The sequence below is a fragment of the Panthera tigris genome, chromosome C2 (assembly GCF_018350195.1).
Source record: "Panthera tigris isolate Pti1 chromosome C2, P.tigris_Pti1_mat1.1, whole genome shotgun sequence".
Classification (NCBI taxonomy): domain Eukaryota; kingdom Metazoa; phylum Chordata; class Mammalia; order Carnivora; family Felidae; genus Panthera; species Panthera tigris.
The window spans coordinates 114,077,175-114,101,580 of NC_056668.1; the positions used below are offsets into that span (position 1 = coordinate 114,077,175).

At 33.4% G+C, this 24,406-nt stretch overlaps 1 protein-coding gene across 4 annotated transcripts in view; it reads left to right on the forward strand.

Moving 5' to 3' along the window:
• Nucleotides 1-24,406, forward strand: part of HLTF (helicase like transcription factor) — a 98,464-nt gene that overhangs the window by 58,476 nt on the left and 15,582 nt on the right. For 3 of the 4 annotated variants that reach the window (XM_042998532.1, XM_042998534.1, XM_042998533.1), the window contains 13 exons: nucleotides 1,386-1,460; nucleotides 1,622-1,813; nucleotides 4,679-4,774; nucleotides 7,856-7,928; nucleotides 9,257-9,347; nucleotides 10,889-10,968; nucleotides 11,054-11,095; nucleotides 12,125-12,214; nucleotides 15,091-15,188; nucleotides 19,188-19,331; nucleotides 20,452-20,590; nucleotides 21,243-21,378; nucleotides 22,863-23,042. In XM_042998532.1, the coding sequence (XP_042854466.1) occupies nucleotides 1,386-1,460; nucleotides 1,622-1,813; nucleotides 4,679-4,774; nucleotides 7,856-7,928; nucleotides 9,257-9,347; nucleotides 10,889-10,968; nucleotides 11,054-11,095; nucleotides 12,125-12,214; nucleotides 15,091-15,188; nucleotides 19,188-19,331; nucleotides 20,452-20,590; nucleotides 21,243-21,378; nucleotides 22,863-23,042 (1,436 nt within the window). The remainder of the gene's footprint in view (nucleotides 1-1,385; nucleotides 1,461-1,621; nucleotides 1,814-4,678; nucleotides 4,775-7,855; nucleotides 7,929-9,256; nucleotides 9,348-10,888; nucleotides 10,969-11,053; nucleotides 11,096-12,124; nucleotides 12,215-15,090; nucleotides 15,189-19,187; nucleotides 19,332-20,451; nucleotides 20,591-21,242; nucleotides 21,379-22,862; nucleotides 23,043-24,406) is intronic. The other variant, XM_042998535.1, reaches the window with a different exon arrangement.

Consider the following 24,406-nt stretch of genomic DNA (forward strand, 5'->3'; position numbering starts at 1 on the left):
ATAGGTAATGCATACACATTCATACATATTTTAAAACACATGCGTTGTTGTATAGATAGGCATGGGATGTTTTAGTATGTTTTAATATTTTTGTATTACATGAAATTTTTTTAATGTGCAAATATTAATTTTAAAAAATTGAAGCTTGAAACTTTTCATTCAATAAGGTTGCAAATGGAATGCAAAAAGAAATTAATTCCAAATCTTAGCATTAGTATAGTTCTTACTTTGTCTAATTTGTGAGCTAAGATACTGTTAGGCTGAGTTAACTTAGAAAAAAAGATGTAAAATAAATCAACGGAGATTAGTCTATAATTCACATCAAATCTTTTTTGTCTTTACCCATCCGTGTTAGCCTTTTTGTCTAATTGCAGTTGCCATATTTTACCTGATCATTCATTATTAGTAGGGCTTGAGCCTGTGCTAATGTTTTTATTTATTTTTGAGAGAGAGAGCATGAGTGGGGGAGGGACAGAGGATCTAAAGTGGCCTATGCACTGACAGCAGCAAGCCAGATGTGAGGCTCAAACTCATTATCTGTGAGATCGTGACCTGAGCCCAAGTCGGCTGCTCAACTGACTGAGCGACCCAAGTGCCCCTAGACTAGATCAATTTAAAGAACCAGCTAAATTAGTGTAAGATTGAAATCATCTCTTAATATTTTGTAGCACATAGCAAGTTCTTTGTTTTAGTAATAGTAAATGAAATGTCTTTGACATGAAAAAAGTCAAATGTGCCTGGTAGGATCTGCCAAAATGGTTTGAATACAACTAATAGGCTCATAGAATTTCAGTGGCAGAAGGAACCTTAGAGACACTCTAAATCTAAATTGTCCCTTTCATTTTACAGGAATAAGATAAAGGGCCATAAAGGTTAAGTCTCTCACCCAATGTTGTATATGGGTTAGTTTGTGATAAAACTGGGACAAGCCTCAGATTTCTCTCTTCTGTATTCTTTTGATTCTAACACGGTTACCTTAAAAAAAATTTTTTTTTTAATGTTTATTTATTTTTGAGAGAGAGAGAGAGAGACAGGGCATGAGCATGGGAGGGGCAGAGAGAGGGAGACACAGAATCTGAAGTAGGCTCCAGGCTCTGAGCTGTCAGCCCAGAACCTGATGCTGGGCACAAAGTCATGAACTTGTGAGATCATGACCTGAGCTGAAGTCAGTCGCTCAACAACTGAGCCACCCAGGCACCCCTATGGTTAACCTTTTATACCCAAAGCACCTATTCATACTGCTTCAGTGAACAGTGTAGCAACTCAAAGAATATTTTAGGTACCTTTTGGTATTCAAATCTTTTAGTTAATTAAATGATTTGAAAAGTCTGAAGTGAGATTATTTTAATTTGTTTCATGATGTTTCTTGGTATTATTTGTTGTAGCTTAAAACAGAATTTGACAAATTGTTTGAAGATTTAAAAGAAGATGATAAAACTCATGAAATGGAGCCAGCTGAGGTACTGAGCCAATATTTTCTATTTAAAACTATTTGGAATTTTAAAATATGCTGTGTATCTATATAGTTTTTAGCACAAGATCAAGTGTTTTCCAGAATCTGCATGGGGGAAAAAAAAATGATTTGTTTTATTTCTATTTAAGACATTCCGTTTTTTTATAGGCTGTTGAAACACCATTGCTTCCACATCAAAAACAAGCTCTAGCTTGGATGGTTTCACGGGAAAACAGTAAAGACCTTCCACCGTTTTGGGAACAGCGAAGTGACTTCTACTACAACACAATAACAAATTTTTCTGAGAAGGATCGACCAGAAAATGTCCATGGAGGAATTTTAGCTGATGATATGGGTTTGGTAATTATTTTTTTCTTGAATTAATTTTATTTTATTTTATTTCTAAAAAAAATTTTTTTTAATGTTTATTCATTATTGAGAGATAGAGAGAAACTGAGCATGAGCAGGGGAGGGGCAGAGAGAAGGGGAGACACAAAATCCGAAGCAGGCTCCAGGCTCTGAGCTGTCAGCACAGAGCCCGACGCGGGGCTCGAACTCACCAACCGTGAGATCATGACCTGAACCGAAGTCGGCTGCCCAACCGACTGAGCCACCCAGGTGCCCCTTGAGTTTATTTTATTTTGTAATTATGATTTTATAGAAGTAATTTTGAAGTCAATAGAGATATGAATATGTTGGTGTCAGTGTGGGACTAGATTTCACTTTCAGTATGGAACAGTTTTCTCTAAGTCTTTTCACTTAAAATGTGGCTACTTTTTTTCTTTTGGTTTGTTTGGTTGATTAGCAATAATGTGTAAACATGTGTTTCTCAGTTTTCAAATTCAAGTAGATTATCTTTCATGGATTTTCTTTAAAAAAAGGGAAAGACAACAATGTTACATGAAACTGTATTCTATCATAGTATTGTGATATACAGAGTATTAAATATACCTTTATGATGCCTTACACCAGCAGTTTTTATACTTTTTGGTCTCAGTAACCCTTAATACTCTTAAAAATTTTTGAGGATTTCAAAGAGCTTTTTGTTTTTGTGAGTTATATCCATATTTATAGTATTAGACATTAAAACAAAAAAATATAAGTTATTTTAAAATAATAGTTAATAAATACATTACTTGTTAACATAAATAGTGTATTTTTAAATGAAAAAGGACTATTCCAAAACAAAAGTAGTTTTGATAAGAATGGCATTGTTTTACATTTTTGCAAATCACTTTAATGTTTGGTCTAATAAGATGAATTTTGAATTGTCCTAACTGCTTATTCATTCAGTCTGTTGTAACATGGTGTTTTGGTATAAGTACATAACGAAGATTAGTTCTCATGCAGATATGTAGTTGGGAAGCAGGAGGAGGATTTTAATAGCCTTTTTAGATAACTTTTATAATTCTTTGATACAACAGTGAAATTAAGCAAGTATTAGTTTATTAAAGGTTAGTAGTTACAATGTAGAATTTAAAAATGGTATTAGAATGGTTTTGTATTCTGTTCCATTAAAATTCATTGGTGTAGCTTGCCCATTGAATGGATATTTTAATCATGCATGATTTTATAACATCAGGCATTGCTTATTTAGAAAATATTGGTTCATTGAGTTACACACATCTGCCAGATGTTGATGCATTTCATTGTATAGGATCAAAAGTTTACACTCTTTGATATTACTGCTGATCATATTAGGCATTTATATTTTGGGAAGCTGCCTGTGCTCATGGTGTCAGATATAAGTGTTCCAACATTCTAATTTTTGCTTGAAAGTTCAGATCTTACCATTAACAACAAATCTGTTTATTTGCCCTTCAAGATAGCCTTACTTTGTTCATTTTTCAAGAAAAAGCCTACCACTCAGTCATGAATAACTGGTTATTGGTCATTCTTTCAAGTACAAATAATGAAGCATGAAAGAGTGATGATGCATGGTGGTGCATGGTGGCTAGTTGAGGCTGTAACCTCAGTCTCACAAGTAATGTTTCTGTAGATAATCCTCATATTTTGGTGTGCAACAGAAGTAATTTATATGTATTTCCCATCTTGTTATACAGAATATTAAAAAGGTGTGTACTTGAGGCAAGATTTAATAAAATTCATGTGTACTGCTTCATCAAGAATATTCTTACAGGGGCGCCTGGGTGGCTCAGTCGGATGAGTGTCCGACTTCAGCTCAGGTCACAATCTCGCGGTCCGTGAGTTCGAGCCCCGCATCAGGCTCTGGGCTGATGGCCCAGAGCCTGGAGCCTGCTTCTGATTCTGTGTCTCCCTCTCTCTCTGCTCCTCCCCTGTTCATGCTCTGTCTCTCTCTGTCTCAAAAATAAATAAACGTTAAAAAAAATTTAAAAAAAAGAATATTCTTACAGAACATTCTTAAAATGAAACTGGCTTTTTTTTTTTTTTTTAAACTGTGAGTATGTGGCAGCTAAAAATACAATGTATAATGTAGTGCCAATGGCTTTGATTCATGCTAAGGCACCAGCAGTTTTACCCACAACTCCCTTTTGTGGCATTACTAAAGATATAACACAAATAATGTCTTGGTAGTATTATGAAAATAGATTTGACTGCACATACACTCCTGAGAGGGTTCTGGGAAATCCTAGGGCCTGTGGACTACACTTAGAAAACTGCTGCTTTAACTTTTAAAATTGCCAGAGAGTTCTGTCTGTGTTGCTAATTACAAATTCAGCTATGGAAAATAATGAAAGATTATGTGTTTTTATTTAAGAAAAATGCATAAGAAACACCATGTCCTTTATGCTTGATAAGTTACAGGTTTTAAGTATTACAGTTATCTTTAAATGAAATAAAATGATTATATCATGTGCATATTGGAATTACTAACCATTTTAAATTAGCCCTGAACTACATGGCAAGCAAATAGCTGTAGTTTCATGATAAAGCTATTAGTTCAGAGTTAAATGTAAAATCTTAGGACAGCAATCACTTAATAGAATGACATTTCTCAGGGATGCTTATAGTATTTTATGGAGTACATCATTTAATAATTCTTAGTAATACAGTGTGGGAAGGCATTTCCTAATCAACAAAATACTTTTACTAATACACAGATTATTTAATACAATAGTATGTTCCTATGGCCTTGAATACTATATAATATTTGCTTACTTGATTTTTAAATTGGTTTTAGAATGTTCTATGGCCAACTGAGTTTCAGAATCTGACCATTTGTCTTTTAAAACATTTTTTAAGGGCAAAACTTTGACAGCCATTGCAGTAATTCTTACCAACTTCCATGATGGCAAACCTCTTCCTGTTGAGAGAATTAAAAAAAGTCAACTGAAGAAGGTAAAGTATTAGAATGTTTTCTCCGAAGTCTCTGGTTCATTATAAGACCTTTTAATTTTACCATTAAAAAATAATTTGCCAAAAAATTGATAATATCCAGTGTTTTCAGAGAAATGGTGAGAGGCCTCTCTTATGTGTTGCTGATAAGAGTGAAAGTTGGATACTAAATTCTTGAGGGTAATTGGGTAATATATATCAAGAATCCTAAAAGTGTTTATATGTGATTCGGTAATGCCATTTCAGAGAAACTGTGTAAGAAAGTTATTAGAAATGCATTTTTTTCAGAGATAGAAAAGTACAAATCTCTCCCCCGAACCCCAGCATTATTTTAAAGGCACAAAAGAAACTACTTTCAATAAGGTAACAGTTATGTTAATAAATAGTCATAAAATTTAATATTATGCAACTACAAAATCCTGTTCTTTGAAGAATACTTATTTTTATGATATTTTTAGTTTAAAAAAAAAAGGCCAGGTACACATTTATGAGTTGAGTCCTCATTTTGGAAAGGCATATTTATGTATGTCTGAATATAGTCATACACAGTGCTAATTGTGTCCTAGTGATGATAACATGGGTAACTTTCTTGGTACTTACCTAATATATATTTTTACACATGACATACAAACACAATATATTTATATTTAGTTTCTAAGAATTAAAAGTGAATTCATTTTAATGGAAAAAATAAATGTTAGAATGAAACAATTGTTTTTCATTCTCAGATGAAAATCCAAAGAACTTAAAGTAGGAAACAGCTGAGAAAATGGCATATGCAAAATACCTCTTTTTTTTTTGTTTGTTTGTTTTGACTTTTCTAAGTTTTTCTTTATTTTTTTAAGATTTATTTGAAAGAGAACAGGGGAGGGGCGGAGAGAGAGAATCCCAAACAGGCTCTGTGCTGTTAGCACAGAGGCCGACATGGGGCTCAAACCCATGAACCATGAGATCATGACCTGAGCTGAAACCAAGAGTCAGACGCTTAACTGGCTGAGTGACCCAGGTGTCCCGTAATTTTTTAGTTTTTAAAGAGGCTGCATATCAGTTTCCTGCCACTGCATATTGAGAGTCTATTTATTAATTTCTGCACTTAGTTGCATTTTCTTCTTTGTACTTTTATTGGGAGTTTAACTCTGTCATTTGAATGTCTGAGATTCAACTGCTTACCATGAGTAGTTTGATGCTTTACATCCTGTTCTTCCTAATTTGGTAATTAAAACAAGAACATCACCTAAGACTATCCTGACAGCTTCGGTAGCAATTAATGCCTTAAAAAATTATCATCAGTAAGGCTTTCCCTCCCCACCACCCCCTGCCCCAGAATCAGCCATGCATTTAAGGTATTGTGTTTAAGTAGGAAGGTTTTAGGATATTTAGTTTGCCACATTCCTTAAAATTAAGGCTAAAAATGTGATTTCTAGCTAAGAATTTATTGCAACAAAAATTACACTGTTTTAAATAAATTTAGATATTCCAGGCTTACAGAGTGAAATGTCACTGATTTAAGTTCCATTAGATTGGAATGTAGTATGATTTAATAGGTTGGACTTCGTAGGTTTACATTTGAACTCTCAGAAGAAAAAACTTAGCAAAATCATTTAATATAAAACAGTAACATAAAGGACATTTTTTTTATCATTTAATATAAAACAGTAATGTAAAGGACATCCACATTTATTTGTGGATGAATCTCTAGATTCTTTTTTCCATGTTGTTAAATATAAATGGTTGTACTAATTATTGAAGAAGACTAGGTATAACATTTGATGAGAAGCATTTTTAGCATCAGTTTCTTGCACTGGGTGTTGTATATAAGTGATGAATCACTAAAATCTACATCTGAAACTAATATTGCACTGTATGTGAACTAACCGGATTTTAAATAAAAACTTAAAAAAAATCCATTTGTCTAGCTTGTAAGAAGAAAAAACAATGGTGTAATACTGCTATAATAAAAATGACAATTTTGGGTTGTAGTGTATCGTATTTAATATTTAATGGCTGTGCAGTCTTAATAAATATTTGACATTGGTTAAAGTAAAAATACCCTGAGCTCTGAAAAAAAAGATAAAAACTTATTTATCTAAAATAATTCCTCTAGTTACATTTTTCTACCTGTTATATTTTAGATTTTCAACATATTTAGACTCATACCATTAGAAGGAGATGGATCTTTTCAACTACATTTTTAGTAAAATTTAACTCTGGGATTCTATAAGATGTTTCAAATTTTATTTTTTTTAAACTAAAATCAAACTATCCATTATTTGCCCTAATCTCAGCAGAAATTACTTTTTACTCTTGACCACCAGTTCTAATCTCCATTCAGTATGACTTCATCACCTCTCTTTTTCAATGGGAAGAATTAAATTCAAACCAATTGGCATTTGTCATTCCTCCCTACAGAATCATTAAGTCAAGAATTAAAGATTGGAGGAACCCTTCCCATTAGAATCATTTAAAAATATTTTTACAAAGAGATATAAAATTGTACTTTTATAGAAGTTTTTGTACACGTGTCTGCATTGATACATTTTGAACCAAAGGGATATACATGAAGGGTAAAAGAAAAAGTCCGGGCTGGCAAGAAAATCCTCAATAGAATATGATAGAATAGAATATCCTAGTACTCTAGGATCTGTACTATTGCATCTACCCCCTGGGAGTTCCAGAGAACAAGGATGGCAATGAGGGCCTCATTAAAGATAAGTTATTTACTGAGTAGGGACTCTTGGTTTGAAAGTTTGTAGTCTGAGAATTACTTTTAATTCTAAAGTAAATTCCATTTCACAAGTGTTTCTTACATTAATGAATATGCCATTTATAACTGAGTTTTGTTATTTGTATTTCTTTTGAACAGATAAAGACCAACTAGTGTTCACTTTTGAGATAGCTGTGAAAAAATTTTTAATTGGTTTATTTTTCCTCTTCACTTAATGCATCTCCCCCAATTGCCCCAGAATGGGATAGCAATATAAGTAATCTTTATTATGTAAAGCAAAGCAGTATAAAATAGGATGCTTTTTAAGTTTATTTAAAACTGACAGCAGTGCTTTGTAAGAAATATGCCTTTTCATCCAGGAGTGTAATGTTAACGATCAAACTATGAAACTTGGAGGAAATACCAGTGAAAAGGCAGATGGACTAATCAAAGGTAAAGTTTACTTTTGAACCATGACCCCATATTTGATTTAAATTTTTCCAGTTTGATGATGTAATTCAAGCTCTGGCTTTGTAATATACAAAAATTTTAGATATTTTTTTCTAAAAATCTCGGGAGAACTGGTAGGAAAAATTTCATCAAGGAGGTCATGATGGAATTGGGTGGTTGTATACCAGTCAGAGAAGCTAAGGAAGAACATTTTTGGTTGAGAAAAAAAATTCATGAAAGGGCAGTAAAAACAAAAGAACAACATAAAACCTATTTTGTTCTGGGACCTCAGAGTAGTTTATGTTAATAATAATGTAATATGCATGAATAATAGCAGATAAGAATAGAAAGATAGGTTAGAGCCAAATTGTGAAGTTAGATGATAAATGAAAAGAGAACTCTGGATTTAGCAGTTAAATAGCTGGTGTAGCTGTTAATGGCCTTTGGAAAATTAATTTCTGAAGATTGGTTAGAACAGAAAAACTGAAAATATTTTCAGATAGAATAGTAAGTGAAGAATTGGAAATGACAGTTGTATGCTATTATGTATTTTGCTAAGTTTGAAATAGGAGAAACAGAAAAATCGTTGGAAATGAAGGCAGAGTTGAGGGTTTTTTTTTTTTTTGCAGGGGAGAGCATTATGAAAGAAATCCGTGGGTAAGAGATGTGGGATAAAATGGAGAGAATAATTTTTAGGCCTCTTGGCGGGGGCGGGCAATGAGACCAAGAGCATAGATAAGTGAATTAACGTTAGAAGGAAAGAAAGTAAGGTTGATGGGAAATATTTAATTGAGGGAATTTTTAAAAGGTAGGAAAATTGGGATTATAGAAAATGGTATTCAGTTTTCTTTGAAGGTGAAGTAGGTCATCATCTAGGAGTCAAGGGAGTGAAGAATCTAGGCAAAGGGTCCAGTATATACCACTGTGGTGAGTGGGTAGGGAGGCTGAGTGATACATAAAAGAGTTGCTAAGTGACACAGGCAGCAGGTGAGATTTGAAAATGTAAACTTGTAATGCCACCTATTTATTGTTCATTTTTTTCCAGCAGCTCTTAGCTGCCTTGGTGTACAGCAGGAAATTCAGCCAGCCAGTTTGGGAATTGGCTGGATGACTACAGGGGAAAGACTGGGTACAAGAAATTGAAGGTATTTTTTAGTGAGAATATACTATACTTAAAAACTAGTAGAGAGAATAGCTGGCTGATTGAAAGAAAAGGAATGAAGATACTAAGAAAGTTGAACTATTGAGTTGGAAAACCAAAGTTTTAAGGATACTCAGTCAAGACAGTTTACTAATACTCTGTATATTTGTCCTTTTCTTTGAAATGAAAGGATCTAGATGTATTGGAGAACCCAGTATTTCAGATGTCAAGGGAAAGAATAAATATCCCAAGTCAGAATTGTCTAGCTCCCGCCCCAAAAGGTAAATTTTGTTATGGTTTGATTGTATGTAATATTTGTTTAAACTCTTTCTCCATTTTCTTATATATAGGAGAGAGATAAGACCATTATATCTCAGTTATATAGTTCTTTCAAATTCATTCTGTTATTTGAAACTACCAAATCACTGTTACTTAGGCAGGTTGGGTGTTCCTATTTTATAGGTGAAGAAAAGCAATACTAATCTATAAAAGAAGTGAATTGATAGTTTCTAATAATCACTTAACCTTTCTACCACTTTCTTTCCTGTTCTTTTACATAGGAACTAAGATCTAGCTTCCGAGTTTTTTGTTTTTGTTGACTTTGGAAGAGTTTTCCTATTATTTTCAGGAGATAAAAACTGACAGCTATTTATTAGATGACTTGGTAGAAACACTCTGTTCATCTCAGTTCTTTCTCTCTTCACCTTTAGTAGAAATAAAATATGATGAAGTTATTTATGGAGACTATTGTGTTAATGTAGACTAGAGGGAGAATTTGAATAAAGCGCATAATGCTCCTCTGATGTTAACTTGAATCTGTTAACTTTATAAATTTCATTTACCCTCTGAAATAGGTCTAAATGACTTTTATTTGTACTGTATTTTCTACCATTAATATCTGCAGATGTGATTTCAAATCTGAGTCTCTGTTGGCTAGTCCAATAAGGATCTCAAAACTGGGGCTTTTAATTATTTTCTTCATTAATACCTGTCTTAAACTGAGCACAAAACCAGGGCACCTCAGTTTCTCATCTGGATCTCAAATCTTACAATTCTGAGCTGACCATGATGAGCCTGAGAGTAGCACTATTAGGTTGACCAGATAAGATTAAAGGACATGGAAATAAAAATAAAGAGGACATGGGAGAAACTAATAACCAATACATATGATAATTTATACATGTATGTTACTGTGCAACAGGCACTATTTTAGGGGCTTTGCATATAGTAACACATTTTATCCTATGAAGTGAATTGTATTTTTGCTCATATTTTCCAAATGAGGAAATTAAAGCATAGATGAATATTAAGTAACTTGCATAAAGTCACATAGCAAATAAGTAGCTGAATGGGATTTGAATACAGGCAGTCTGACTCCAGAGGCCATTATTTTTAGCAACTTAATCACTGTAATGTACTTTCTACACAAAATACATAAAATTTTTCATTGTGAAAGAATTATATTTTTCTCTTAGCTGCTCATTTTATTATATTGGAATTATTTTCTTTGATAAGAGTTATTCTTAGTTCTAGTTTTATATAGGTGTTTCGTTTGAATTACTGAATATTAAATTCAATATTAAAATGATTATTTTAGGATGGTTTTCTTTTTCAAATTTAATAATAGTGGTACTGCATTTTGTATATAAATGTATCTGGCTATGAAAGCAAAATGCTTTTTAGGAAATTTTACTTTCATTTGTCAAATTTCCTTGAATTAAAACAAATAATAGGAAGCATTATACTGCTTTTATTAAAACTTATGTTTTCATATCTCATTTTATTTTGGTTTGATAAAAAATTTGTGTACACTTTATTTTAGAAGAAAAACTGTTGTCCAGTATATTGAAAGCAGTGATTCAGAAGAAATTGAAACAAATGAATTGCCACAGAAAATGAAAGGTAATGTGAAATGGATTTGATTTGATAATGTGTCCTTTATTCTGATTTCCTACTGTGACTATTTTTATATTTGGTTTTGTTGTAGGCAAACTGAAAAATTCACAGTCTGAGACTAAAAGAGTAAAAGGTATGTATATACATCTCAGTATCCATAATCTACTCTTAAAGATTATTAAAGTAAAACTCCATAGGTTTGTATCTCTCTAACTTAGAATTCTTTAGTAGCAGATCTTTTTTTTAACTTATTTTTTTCTAATGTTTATTTATTTTTGAGAGACAGACAGAGCACGAGCAGGGGAGGGGCAGAGAGAGAGGGAGACACAGAATGTGAAACAGGCTCCAGTCTCTGAGCTGTCAGCACAGAGTCCGATGTGGGGCATAACCCACGAACCGTGAGATCATGACCTGAGCTGAAATCAGACACTTAACTGACTAAATCACTCAGGCGCCCCTCTTTAGACTCCTGTTCACATTTGAACTATTCCATGGAACTTATCAAGGGTGGTAAATGAATGAGGTAAATTGAAAGATTAGTTTCAAATTAAAATCTAAGAGAAATATTTAAACTAACTTTAAACACAGTAATTTTTACCACTTATAAAATTACTTCAATAAAACCTTATTTGTATATATATAAATTATAATTACAAAAGTTGGGTGGGAGCATCTTCTGGGTAATAATTGTTAGTTCGTATTGTCATACAGATGTAAAAATAACCAGTATCATTACTTTTATATGTTACTTTAAAACATAACTCTTTATTTTTCTTTTCTTGTAAATCAGATCATATTATATTCCTAATTAGTTGAGAAAGTGTATTGCATTTGGAAAATAACTCGTTACCACTAACTGATCTGAAAATTTGGCAGCTTCATCATTAGAAGTCAAACACCTGTTTCCTTGAAAGTATTCTTCCACCTGGAAGCTGATTCACTTTGCATATGGCTGCTCCTACTTTCACATCTCTTCTCAAGAGAAGTAACACTTTATGATAAGTGACTACATATTCCTTCTCTGAGTTAGAATGATTCTTTTTAGTGTCAGGTCACCAGATATTTTGTTTTTATTTAGTAGTATAAGCTCTTAAGATACAGAGATATAAGCACAGGGGAGAGTTCGTTTTCTAGTATCTTAATGATTCTGTGGTTATTTCAGCAGGATCTTCTAAGGTTAAAGAAGATGCAGAATTTGCATGTGCACTTATTTCATCTACCCCTGCAACAAAAAGGAGAATGTTGAAAAAAGGTCAGTAAATCTTACGGTTTTTTAGCTTTCGTTTTTTTCACTGCAAAACAATTTTAACATGGTACAAGAAGTTTAAAAAGTAAAGAAAAGAATGGGGTGCCTGGGTGGCCCAGTCAGTTAAGCATCTGACTTCAGTCTAGGTCATGATCTCTCCATTCCCAACTTCGAGCCCCGCATTGGGCTCTGTGCTAACAGCTCAGAGCCTGGAGCCTGTTTCAGATTCTGTGTCTCCCTCTCTCTCTCTGCCCCTTCCCCACTCACACTCTGTCTCTCTCAAAAGTAAACATTAAAAGAAAATTTTTTTTTAAAGAAAAAGGTACAGAATCCTGTTGTTCTTGGAAGTGCATGTTTATGTGTTTTCCTTCTAATACCTTTTCTTTTGTTAATTCTGTTTATTTTAGTTAGGTCAGAAATATGATGGAAAAGAGATCCTTTACTCATCTTAGTAGCAGAAATATTTTCTTCTACTGAAGGCCTAGAGCAATTGATGGCTATTTATTTTTTTCATTAAAATATATATTAGTGTTTATTTATTTTGAGAGAGCACACATGTGCAGGGAAGGGGCAGAGAGAGGGAGCAATGGCATCCTAAGTGGACTTTGCTGTGTCAGGAGCCCTATGTGGGGCTTGATCTCATGGACCAAACTATGACATCATGACGTGAGCCAATATCAAGAGTTGGATGCTTAACTGACTGAGCCACCCAGGTGCCCCTTGATGGCCCTTTAAAACCTAATTTAATATGAATTCTTTAAATTGTAATATTCAGTTCTTAGTATGAGTAGAATTTTTCACTTATGAATGTTAGTGACCTTTATTATAATTTTATATTTTGTAATTCATAGGAAAACACTGTAAGACTCTAAATATTTGAGATGCAAAGAGATTGATCTCTAGGGTTAAGGAGATCTGGGATGAGTTACTATATTTCTGTCCCTTAGTCTCCTCTGTTTTACATTTTGGGGATATACCAGATAAAAGTCTGTTTCATAGCTTATGTCTAATGGTGGGGAAACATAAATAATTGAACACAGAACTTTAAATAATAAGCACTGTGAATAAAATAAAGGTGGATAGTAAAGAATGATGAAAGGGACCTGTTAAAGAGGTTATTTGACGTATCACAGAATGATGTTGGTCTAAGAATCAGACAGGAATGGAAAATAGGGGTGCCTGGATGGCTTCATCAGCTCAGGTCACGATCTCACAATCATGGGATCAAGCCCCCTGTTGGGCTCCACACTGAACGTGGAGCTTGCTTGGGATTTTCTGTCTCTCCCTTTCTTCTGCCCTTCCCCTGCTTGTGTGCACATGTGCTCCCTCCCTCCCTCCCTTCGTAGCTCACTCTCTCTCTCTCAAAAATAAATAAACTTAAAAAAAAAAAAAAGGGATGGAAAATACAGGCATTTCAAGTAGAATACTCAACCCTAATTTTAGAAATTTTAAGAAATGTGGAATTTTCTGTTGAGATAGAATTAAGATAGAATTCAGTTAGAATTAAGTTCACACACAGAAAGTTCTTTTTCCTTGCAGGCACACAGCCATAATAATAGAAGAGAGAAACTGTAAAAAATCATAGCTGTGAAAAAACCCCAAAAAACAAAATAAGCATATTTCTGGAAGAAAAGCAGAATAGAAACAAAAATCAGTGAGTAGAGACAGAAGTGGTATCGTGTGGTAGACAGTGTTTTCTAAAATAAGACACAAAAAATTATAAGGAAAAAATTGATGAAATTCTACTACATTTTAAATTTCCATGCATCAAAGTGCACCATAAACGAGGTAAAAAATAAGACTGAAGAAGATATTTCTGGTAAGTGTAACTTACAAAGGATTAGCATTTAGAATGTGTAAAGAAACCTCCACAAATCCATTGGAAAAAGACAATCCAGTAGGAGAAGAGCCACTAAGAATACAAATGTACATTCCAAAGAAAGAAAACACAACCAATAAATGTGGGGAAAGATAGGCAGATTCAGTCATTGAGGAAATCAAATTAAAGGAACAGAGAGGTACTATCTCACCCATTATATTTACAAACATTTAAAAATCTCACAGTGCAAGTATAGGCAAGGTTGTGCAGCAACAGGAACTCCCAGGTACTATGGAGTATAAATTACCATGGTATGAGCAATTGGGGCAAAAATAATGAAGATAGATAAATCACCTAGATATGTAAAAGGATACCTGAAAAAAAAGTTTTTATTGTGTTTTTTAGAAAAATGTTGAAATAATATAAATACTGTCCAGTAGGGAATGGAAAATAAAATTGTAGTGTGTCCTTTTATAGGGTGCCTGAGTATCCTTGCAGCATGGCAGCTGGCTTCTTCCAAAGGGAGTGATCAGAGAAGGGGGGTGGGAGCAGTGGGGGGGAAACTTAATCTCAGTAGTGGTGTATCACCATTTTTGCCATATCCCTAATAGAATGTGGGAGGGTACCATGTGAGGTTGTGACAGTCAGAAAGTGGATATTATTAGGGGCCATCTTGGAGTCTGGTTACCACATTAACTATAGCACAGATTCCAAAAACTGCATAGAACAAATGTTATCTTAATAACTATGAGTAACAAATACATATCAGGAAATATTCCAGATTTTTTCCATGTGCCCCCTCTCAATCATAGTTTTCTACCTCCCATAAGTAATCAGTGTCTAGATTTGTAGTTATTTAAAGTGACAAGGTAAAAAATAATAAATCGACAAGGTAAAAATCTAGTTCCTGTTACTTCATCATGGCTGGAAACAGAAGTCTATCTGCTTCATTTTAATTCTTCCTAATTACTCTTTTCATAGAAGCACATATTGCCATCTCTTTATTGACTTCATATATATGCAAAAAAAGCTGAAGACTGTTTCAACTGATTCACTCTTTTAGGAGCATCTGCAGTAGAGAGTTCAAAGAAAACTGATGTTGAAGAGAGACCAAGAACAACACTGATCATCTGTCCACTTTCTGTGTTAAGCAACTGGATTGTAAGTCTTCACAGCCTTTTAAAATGTGACATAATTTGTATTTTAGTTTTCATCTTGAAAAGTATTTTGTTAAAGTCATTCATTAGGAGAAATATGTTTGGTCAGCACTCTATGTCTAAGTCAAAATAATTTGTTAGGTGACTCGGGGTTTTATTTGCTGAATTGAAGTACTTCTTTTTTTTTGAAGATTTATAGTAAAAGAAACATCATTAATTATTATCATAAGATTTGGTTTATAGTTCTTCCTCTGCCATTTCTGTCCCCCAAGGTAGGAAAAGTATATAATTTTAAGATTCCACTATGTTTATGAACTATTGAAAACTCTTTTCTAAGAACTACACTAGCAATATCTTTTGTTTATATAACAACTTGTAACATTTAGTGAACTCGTATGTACTCCGTTATTCCCTAAGCTCTTCTCATAGACTTTCTCGTTTAGTCCTCACAACTATTATACTCATTTTCCTGGTGACCAAATTGAAACACAGAGAAATTCAGGAACTTGCCTAAGATCATCCAGCTAATAAATGATGGAGCTAAGATATAATCTCCAACATTCTAATTCTAGAGCCTATGTTTTTACGACTATCAGAAAATTTTTTTTCTTCCAGATTGAATTCTATTCTAGAACATTACATTAGAATAGAACCTCTTTCTGTGTTATGTATAAGGAACAGCTTGGTTGTGTTTCCTTTCCAGTTTGAGCTTCAAGCTGCATGTTATAATGAAATAATGACTGTAGGAAGCATTGTGAACATAAGGACCACTGGATGTGAACTTCTGTTCTTGCCATGTCAAAGGTTATTTGCATCTCTCCTGGCCTTTTCTCCTCTAATCTCAGAGGTGGAAGAGGTCCCACTCTTTGTAAGACCATTATCTTAGTCTAGGCATTGGATTCCATCTCTTTCCACCTTTGCATTTTATCTGTTATTTTTCTCTTTCCCTGGTTATTTAGTCTCTTCCCAGTGGCTTTTTCTTGACACATACTCAGATCTTTTTCATTTTTAACTACTTCCTCTTGATTATTTCTCACCTTTAAGTTGCTGCTCTTATCCTTTCCTTCTCTGTCGTACCTTTTGGGGTTTAATTTCCACTTTGTGCTTTTACTTCTTAGCCTATAATCTGGCTTCTGCCACTTGTTCTCTAACTTGATTTGGAAAAGATTAGTAGTTATTGTCTAATTGTCAATTCTGTGCCTCTTTATTTTCTTCTTGACTTTTATGTACTTGTGCCTTCTTTGGTTCTTTTTATTATAAGTTTTTGGTGTATATATATATAGATATAGATTTTTAAAATTAACATCTTTTTCTGATTTGTGTGTCATTTTTCCTCTTGAGACCAGAGTGAGGTTTAGTTCCCTCTTGCTCTTTTTTTAATTCCAAAAAAACTATCCTCTTTTTTTTGAGATGTAGTTCATTGTGGGAAGGACAGTACACAGGTACTAGAATGACAGTTTCAGGGTGAGGTTTACAAGTATTAAGGAAGTATAAACAGAACTATGAGTCTTTAAGAGCTTGGGTTCAGGATATGTTTTTTAAAAGTGGCTGGTCAGTATTTCATTATAATTTAATATTTGGAAAACAGCAAAATTTTTATAATATAAACTTCAGAAAGGAAACCTTGGCAAAGTCTTGCCTACTGAGATTATGGAGAAAACTGATTTTTTAAGGAATGAGAGCTGGTTGGGCATATATGGAATCCTGGCTGAGATTAAAATTTTGCAATCTCTCAATAAGCTAATTCTTCCTAACCCCCAAGTAAATGACCTAGCACCCTAATGAGTAGGCTAGAACTACCTTATCATCCTTTTGTTGTCTTCAGATCTGGGAAGGAATACAGTTAAAGCTGTAAGAGACCATCACACTTCCACCACATATTTATTCTGAATACTTGGACAAGTTACTTCTCCTCCCAATGGAAAATAAAATAGTATCTATTTTATTCATATACAGCACTTAGCACAGTGACTAGAAACTCAATACTGTAACTCTCTTTTTCCAGGAAAGTTAATTTTTTTCTATTTCAGTTCTAGTCCTTTCACAAATACGTTTTTTTTTTTTTTTCCATTTCAAAGCAGCCCATTGATTCAGTTTTCTATTGGATTCTTTCTCTTTTCCTTTTCCACCGGTTTTCTTAATAAAATTCTCTGCATTTTCACCTTAAGTCTTTCATGTTTTATCCTCTTTTCTTAATATTTATTCCTTCACTATTTCAGGTATCATTCTCTCTTCAGCTCATAGTAGTCTGGTTTTTGCTCTCACCCTCTATAGTAACTATGAAGGCCTTCAGTGACCTCATTGTTGCCGTGTCCGCTGAGTTCCCTTTTTCTTTACTTCTGCGCTTTTTCTTTTTACAGCATTTTGTTATGTTTTATTTTGTAAGACATCTGTAGGCTCCGTGCAGTTAGTACAGAGCCTGACGTGGGGCTCAAACTCAAAACCATAAGATCATGCATGACCTGAGCCAAAATCGAGTCAGATGCTTAACCAACTGAACCACCCAGGTGCCCCTAAACCTTTTTCAGAGAGAGGGAATGAACATAAATTACAAGCTAAAAAAAATCTACCTTGTATTCCTTCTTGAAATTTTAATACTTTTCCCCTCCCCACCCTGTCCAATTTTGTTGCTCCCCCAGGTTTCTGACCACTACTTTTCTCCCATGGTTTCTATTTAGTCTGCCTTTCCCCCCTGCTTAACAAGCACGGTATCTTTTTTGAAATATTAGAAAATTTTTTAAGCAAATCTGCATTTACTTAAACAAGATTCAAGAATTTCAAAAGTTTGCCACATTTGCTTTGTTTTTTTCTTTGCTGGAATATTTTAAATCCTGTCCTAGTAGAAATAGAGGCCGACTGTTTAAATACTATCATTTTGTAGGCTCTTCTCCTAACCTTCTTTTCTCATTATACATGTTCTTAGAATATCTTACTCATTCCTAAGCTTCGTGTACTGTCTGCTGATAACTTTATAAAGTCCATCTCTACATTGTATTACAGGCCAGTATTTAAATATTTGTAGTATACATCTCTAGTCAGACATTCTGTAGTGGCCAAAAATTTTAAATGTCTAAAATAGTAATACTATCTTTTTCTCATTTTTATACCTACTTTCCCCTTCTTTTTTTAAACTTATATCTTTATCACACAGTTCTAGGCACTCACTTTAAGTATTAAGGGCTTTTTTTGTTCTTTGTTTTTTTCATATCCCATATTTATGAGTCCTCAAGTCCCATCAGTCTCTTTTTTTTGGTATTTTTCTTTCATACCTGTCCTTTTTATTCTCTTCTTACTTCTGACATTCTGGTTTAGGGGTTTATCATCTCCTACCTAAGAATGAGAGCTTTGTTTCTCTGGTGTCCTTTTTTCCCCCAATCTAATCATGATTTTTTTTTTCCTGCTCAGTCTCTCAGACCTATTGTTTTCATGATTTAAAAAAAAGTCAAGTGCTTTAAATTGATTATGTCCTCAGAGAGGGCAGGGACTAGGTCTTATTTTTCTTTTTAGCTATACCACCCTTCTGGTTGATAATCTGACCGATAGTAGGCCTGTGATAAATGAATAAAAGTAGATACTGAGCTTGAATCTCTGCCTACATTCTTGAAAATATTTGTTGTTCTTTTGCTGTTTAATTTTGATATTATCAAGTTTACTTCCTGGGAGCAGTAGAGCCTTTCTATTAATACTAAATTTTTAAAAAATTAATTACTGTTTAAAAGACTTGGTTGTTTTTCCTTCTAAAAATGAAGTGGCTGCTCATTGGTAGGGCCAGGCAAAATTTATATAGTGTATTATTATGGCATATATGTCAGTTTTCCTGACAATACAATAATAATTAGTGTTGTTATTATCATGGTTGTTATTTTAGTTTAGATAGCAGGAAACTTGATTTTATGCAATTTTAATAGTTTGATTTGTGATACTACTGCCAGGACAATACTTTTTTATATTATACCCGACACTAATCTGCTTACTATTTAAAATATTTCTAATTTTCTTCTAGGATCAATTTGGACAACATATAAAATCAGATGTGCACTTGAATTTTTATGTTTATTATGGTCCTGACCGTATAAGAGACCCAACCTTGCTTTCAAAACAAGATATTGTTTTGACTACATACAACATTTTAACTCATGACTATGGAGTAAGTATGCTGAGACTCCTATTTCAGAAGTTGAATTTGAGAAATACACTTCAGGTTTCTAAAGTGTTCTAAAAATCAGACTTTGTGCTCTTTTTTTCTAAATACTTAAGAATATGTAGGAAGTAAATAGGAGATTGTTTCTTAATACTCTGCAAAAAAAGTTCAGCTTTCTTCAGCTAATTATGAATATTTTCCATTTAGAACACTTAAAGCTACAGTTTTACATTAGAATTGTAACTAAGTTTAGATAGCAGTTTGTAAGTGAATTCTATTTTTTCTTGTATTCTAGAATATTATTTTCTATCACAATGATTTAATTATCTCAGTTTAAAAATAAACTTTTTTTTAATAGCTGAAATTTATGAGTTTCCTGATTCATTTAAAAGTTTAATTTTTGTTTGTTTGCCTATTCCAGTCATTAAAATGTTTTTCAAAATACCTTATTGTCAAAATTTTGGTCTTCTGGTAAGAATGTTAACTATTACATAAAAGAAACTAATTATGTTAAATTCAATAATTCTTACTACTGAGAATTTTTCTATCATTACAGTTTTAATCTGAGGTGAAATTAGCTCAGTGTATTAAACCAAAGTCGCAGTAGAGAGCTAGACTACCTAGGTTTGAATGCTAGCTCTGCTATTTCCTAGCTGTAGTACTTTGAGTAACATACGTACTTCACACCTTGGTGCTTCAGTTTTCTCATCTGTAAAATATGAGTAACAATAATATTTTGTAAGCTTTTGAGCATTCAGCAATTAAAAAAATTGTTTTTAATGTTTATTTTTGAGAGAAAGAGACAGTGTGAGTAGAGGGGCAGAGAGAGAGGGGACACAGAATTGGAAGCAGACTCCAGGCTCTGAGCGGTCAGCACAGAGCCCGACACTGGGCTCAAACTCAAGAGTGGTGAGATCATGACCTGCACTGAAGTTAGACACTTAACCAACTGAGCCACCCAGGCACCCCGAGCATTCAGTAACTTAACGTGTGTACTGCTTAAAGCAGTATCTACCACATAGTAAGCATTGATGCTAAAAAATAGTAGCAATGTGTATTTACCAAATTACGTGAAATACTGTTTTACTTCCCTGTGTTTTTAATTCACATGAAACATTTATTTCAGACTAAAGGTGATAGTCCATTACATAGCATAAGGTGGCTAAGAGTGATCCTGGATGAAGGACATGCGATAAGAAATCCAAATGCTCAGCAGACAAAAGCTGTACTTGATTTAGAAGCAGAGAGAAGATGGGTATTAACAGGTAAAAAGGTTATATTTAAAAAATTCTCAAATATGTATCATTAAGTGAGTTAGGTAACTTGTAAGTTTTATGTGAATATAAAAAGTTTGTTCTGTAATTAATCATTGAGGTCATTTAATAAAATATTTTGACTTGTTCTTCACAGTTCCCCATGCTATGGCAACATTGAATAATATAATGGAACAATCACTAGATTTCTTTTTGAACCTTGGAGATTGATTAGACACTTTAATTCTCAATCAGAATCTTGATTTCCCTATTTCTCATCTTGAAGCCAAGCTTGTGTGCTACTTGTGACGCCTGTACTAGAAAATGGGGAAGAAGATATAAACTCAAAGTCATTTTTTCCTTCTTGTTAGTACTGCTGGTTTAAAATCAAATAAATACATGTTCTTGGATAAGGAGAAAGTTGAATTCACTGGGCTGTGGTTTTTTTCTTTATTAGTATGGCAAGTAAGAGCTAAAAATTAGAGCAAAACTGTATTTTGAGATTGTGTATGTATTTAACAAAGGATTATAGTTACAGCTTGATAGCGGGTGTGCCTAGTACAGAATGCCTATTTTCAACTGTTGTTTTCTCTGATTGGGTCAGATGGATATTCTGAATGGATATTCTGGTTGTGGAGTTACAACAGTTTTCTGTTATTTTTAGGTACTCCGATTCAGAATTCTTTGAAGGATTTGTGGTCTCTTCTTTCCTTTTTAAAACTTAAGCCATTTCTTGATAGAGAATGGTGGCATAGAACAATACAGCGTCCTGTCACAATGGGAGATGAAGGGGGACTTAGGTAAGTAATTTCATGAAAACGGATTAATATTAGCAACAAATAACTGTAAGCAGCTTGAACCAATTGCCACTTTGAATACTATTTTAACTTCACTGTTGGCTTTCTTCTCCCAAAAGCATTTATAGCTTCATGCCTTTGGCTCTCAGAACCTAATGATTGTTGGCTGGGAAGACAAAGATTTCTAACTACCACTAAAACAAGCTTTTCCTTTCTTTGATATTAGTCTAACTAAAAGGAAAGGCAGAGCTTTATGGTCTTTGTGTGTTGCTGTTACCCCTGAAACCACCATTAGTTGGTTAAACAGTGGCAGGAAAAACTATATGCTCTGAACATCCAGTATGCACTAAATTTTCATAACTTACCTTGTATAACTTTATATAGTGGTAATCGAATGGTAGGATATACACTCGCATCAATAAGAGAGAAAGCTATTTCTCATGGAGACATAAATAAAATTCAACTTGGTGATAGCCATTTCACAGGGTACTCCTCTAATAATGTGGTTTAAGGTTTTTGGCTAGAGCAGTGGTTTTCAGCGTTTGGGATCCATTAGCAGGTTGTGAAATCATTATAAAGATGGCAGCTAGCCTTATAAAACAAAGGGAAGTAGAATAGAAGGTTTAAGAAAATAGAGCATATCACACATAGTAAGTATTGTTTTTGTGAGATGTTTCTGTTATATGTGTATGTGTGTTTATATAATAATGTTTGCTGGATGGTATGTGTTTCTTACTGTGGTTATAGGGAAAAAGGTTCAGAAGCCACCAACCTAGTTTGTAGTACTGTCTGCTTGCTTTTCAGAACCAACTATGTAAATTATAATTTAAGAAATTTTATTTATATTTCAGTGTTAGGAAAAACTTTCCCTTAAAGAATTGATGTGCCTCCTTTTTTTCTGATAATGAGAAGGGAGTATAAAGGTTGTAGAACCTAGAAGGCATTTCTCCCTTCTTCTGAATTGTCACATTGTGTTTTAATTTTTTTGGCAATTTTAAATTTTTTTAAATTTTTACTTTGTAAAAATTACTTATTTTGTACTGTGATTTTCATATTACTGAAAAAATATTTTTGAAAATAAGATGTTTTCTCATTTGGAGTTTATGAAATTTGTATAATGCCTTGCAATTACTGTAGGTACTTAAGAATTTGAGTGTTGAATATTGAGTGATGTAGTTAACAGAAATAAGTAAAAAAGTTAGTGATTAGAACAAAAATGGGGAGAAGTTAAGAAAAATAAAGGCAAGATAGAAGATTAGACTGTGACAAGTATTGAGTTGAGGGCAATCAGTGCATCGTTGCTACAATTTTATATTTGTAGAATATATTTCTTATGCTATCATATTGGATAAAACTCCAAATAAGGGATTTTTAAAAAACTTACTAGGTTATAAAACAGTAATATATTAAAATACTTTTTTTGTTGTTGTTAAGTCAGCTTACACAGAAATGAAAAGTTATGTAATTATTTGTTTTATTTTGACTAGGCGTTTACAATCCCTAATTAAAAATATTACTCTTAGAAGAACAAAGACCAGCAAAATTAAAGGAAAACCTGTTTTGGAGTTACCAGAACGTAAAGTATTTATTCAGCACATTACACTTTCAGATGAAGAGAGAAAAATTTATCAGTCTGTAAAAAATGAAGGCAGAGCTACTATTGGAAGGTATGGAAAAAAGAAAGCCATTTTAGAAAATAATTTTTATTTTCTTTCCTATTTAACTGAATAGTATTTTTTAGAAATGTCAGCAGTAAAGTCTGAAGTATACTGAAAGATAATATGCTTCTTTATTTAAATTGTTTTTCATGAATTTGTAGTTGGAAGTAAATGAAATTGTATTACAACTTACCAGGTAAGTAATTCCTTAAGTTAGGAAAAAAAATGAAATGATGAATTATGAATGGCTAGTTAGACCTTGTTTGTTCTGTTCTTGGCTCTCTATCATGGGAGTAGATAAAAACATTGAGGGAAGTATATATATAGAGAGAGAGACAGAGACAGAGATAAAAAACCTATTTAAGGACCAAAACTTTGGGGAATGTCCACATTTAAGAAGTAGGAAAATAAAGAGAAGTTTATGTAGAAGATTCTATCAAGGGCAGAATTATGAAGAAAAGTAAAGAAAACTGTTGGAGAAAGAGGGAATGGTTAGGAGTGTCAGATAGTATGGAGACTTAGAAAAGCCATTTAAATGGTGATTCAGGAGTTATTGGTGTAAAATCTTAACATAGGTTCACCAGAATAGTGAGGTGTGTACCAAATTGTAGGTGTAAGGGAATTGCAAAGAAGTAGCAGCTGTAGGTAGGGGTAGACCACTTTCATGAAGTTTGTAAACGGAAGAAGAAAGTGAGACTGGTACATAGGATTGCTGGTTGGTTGCTCTGTCAATGTTTTGCATTTTATTTGAAAAATCTGCCTTGAGAAAAGAAAGCATAGAAGAGACTACACATAGAAAAGAGAATAAAGCAGATTGGTGGATAAAAATGAAGCCTAGTGGGGGGTAAAGAGTGCAGTCAGTGAAATATGAGACAAAGGGTATCTACAGAGAAAGGTGGTGGGAAGTTGAAGATAGCTGGATTTGCAGCCATTATAAAAAGTTGTTAAAGTTCTTAGAGTGGGATACAGGCTTCATGTAGTATTGAATATATGTAGACTTTCCAACAACACGTGAAATCTGGGACTTTCCAACAACGTGTGAAATCTGGGGAATAGGAGCTGATGACGTAGATTATAAAGGGATTGGGGATTGGTAGAAGGTGAGAAATTCTAGTCCAAGCAAGAACATGTTTGATGGTAGTGCTTATGGAACCAGAATGAGTAGGAGACAAGTAAAGGCAAAAGAGGGCTGAGAAAATAGGCGAATCTTCAAGATACGAGAACTTCATTGAAATACGAAGCAGGTTTAACAGGAATTAGTTTGAAAAAGATTATTCTAACTAAGTAAGTGATTTCAGATATCAGAATTTTGCAGTGGTGATTGAAATTTCCTTCATACTCATTCTTTCAACCAGAATTTATTAAGTGCCTGT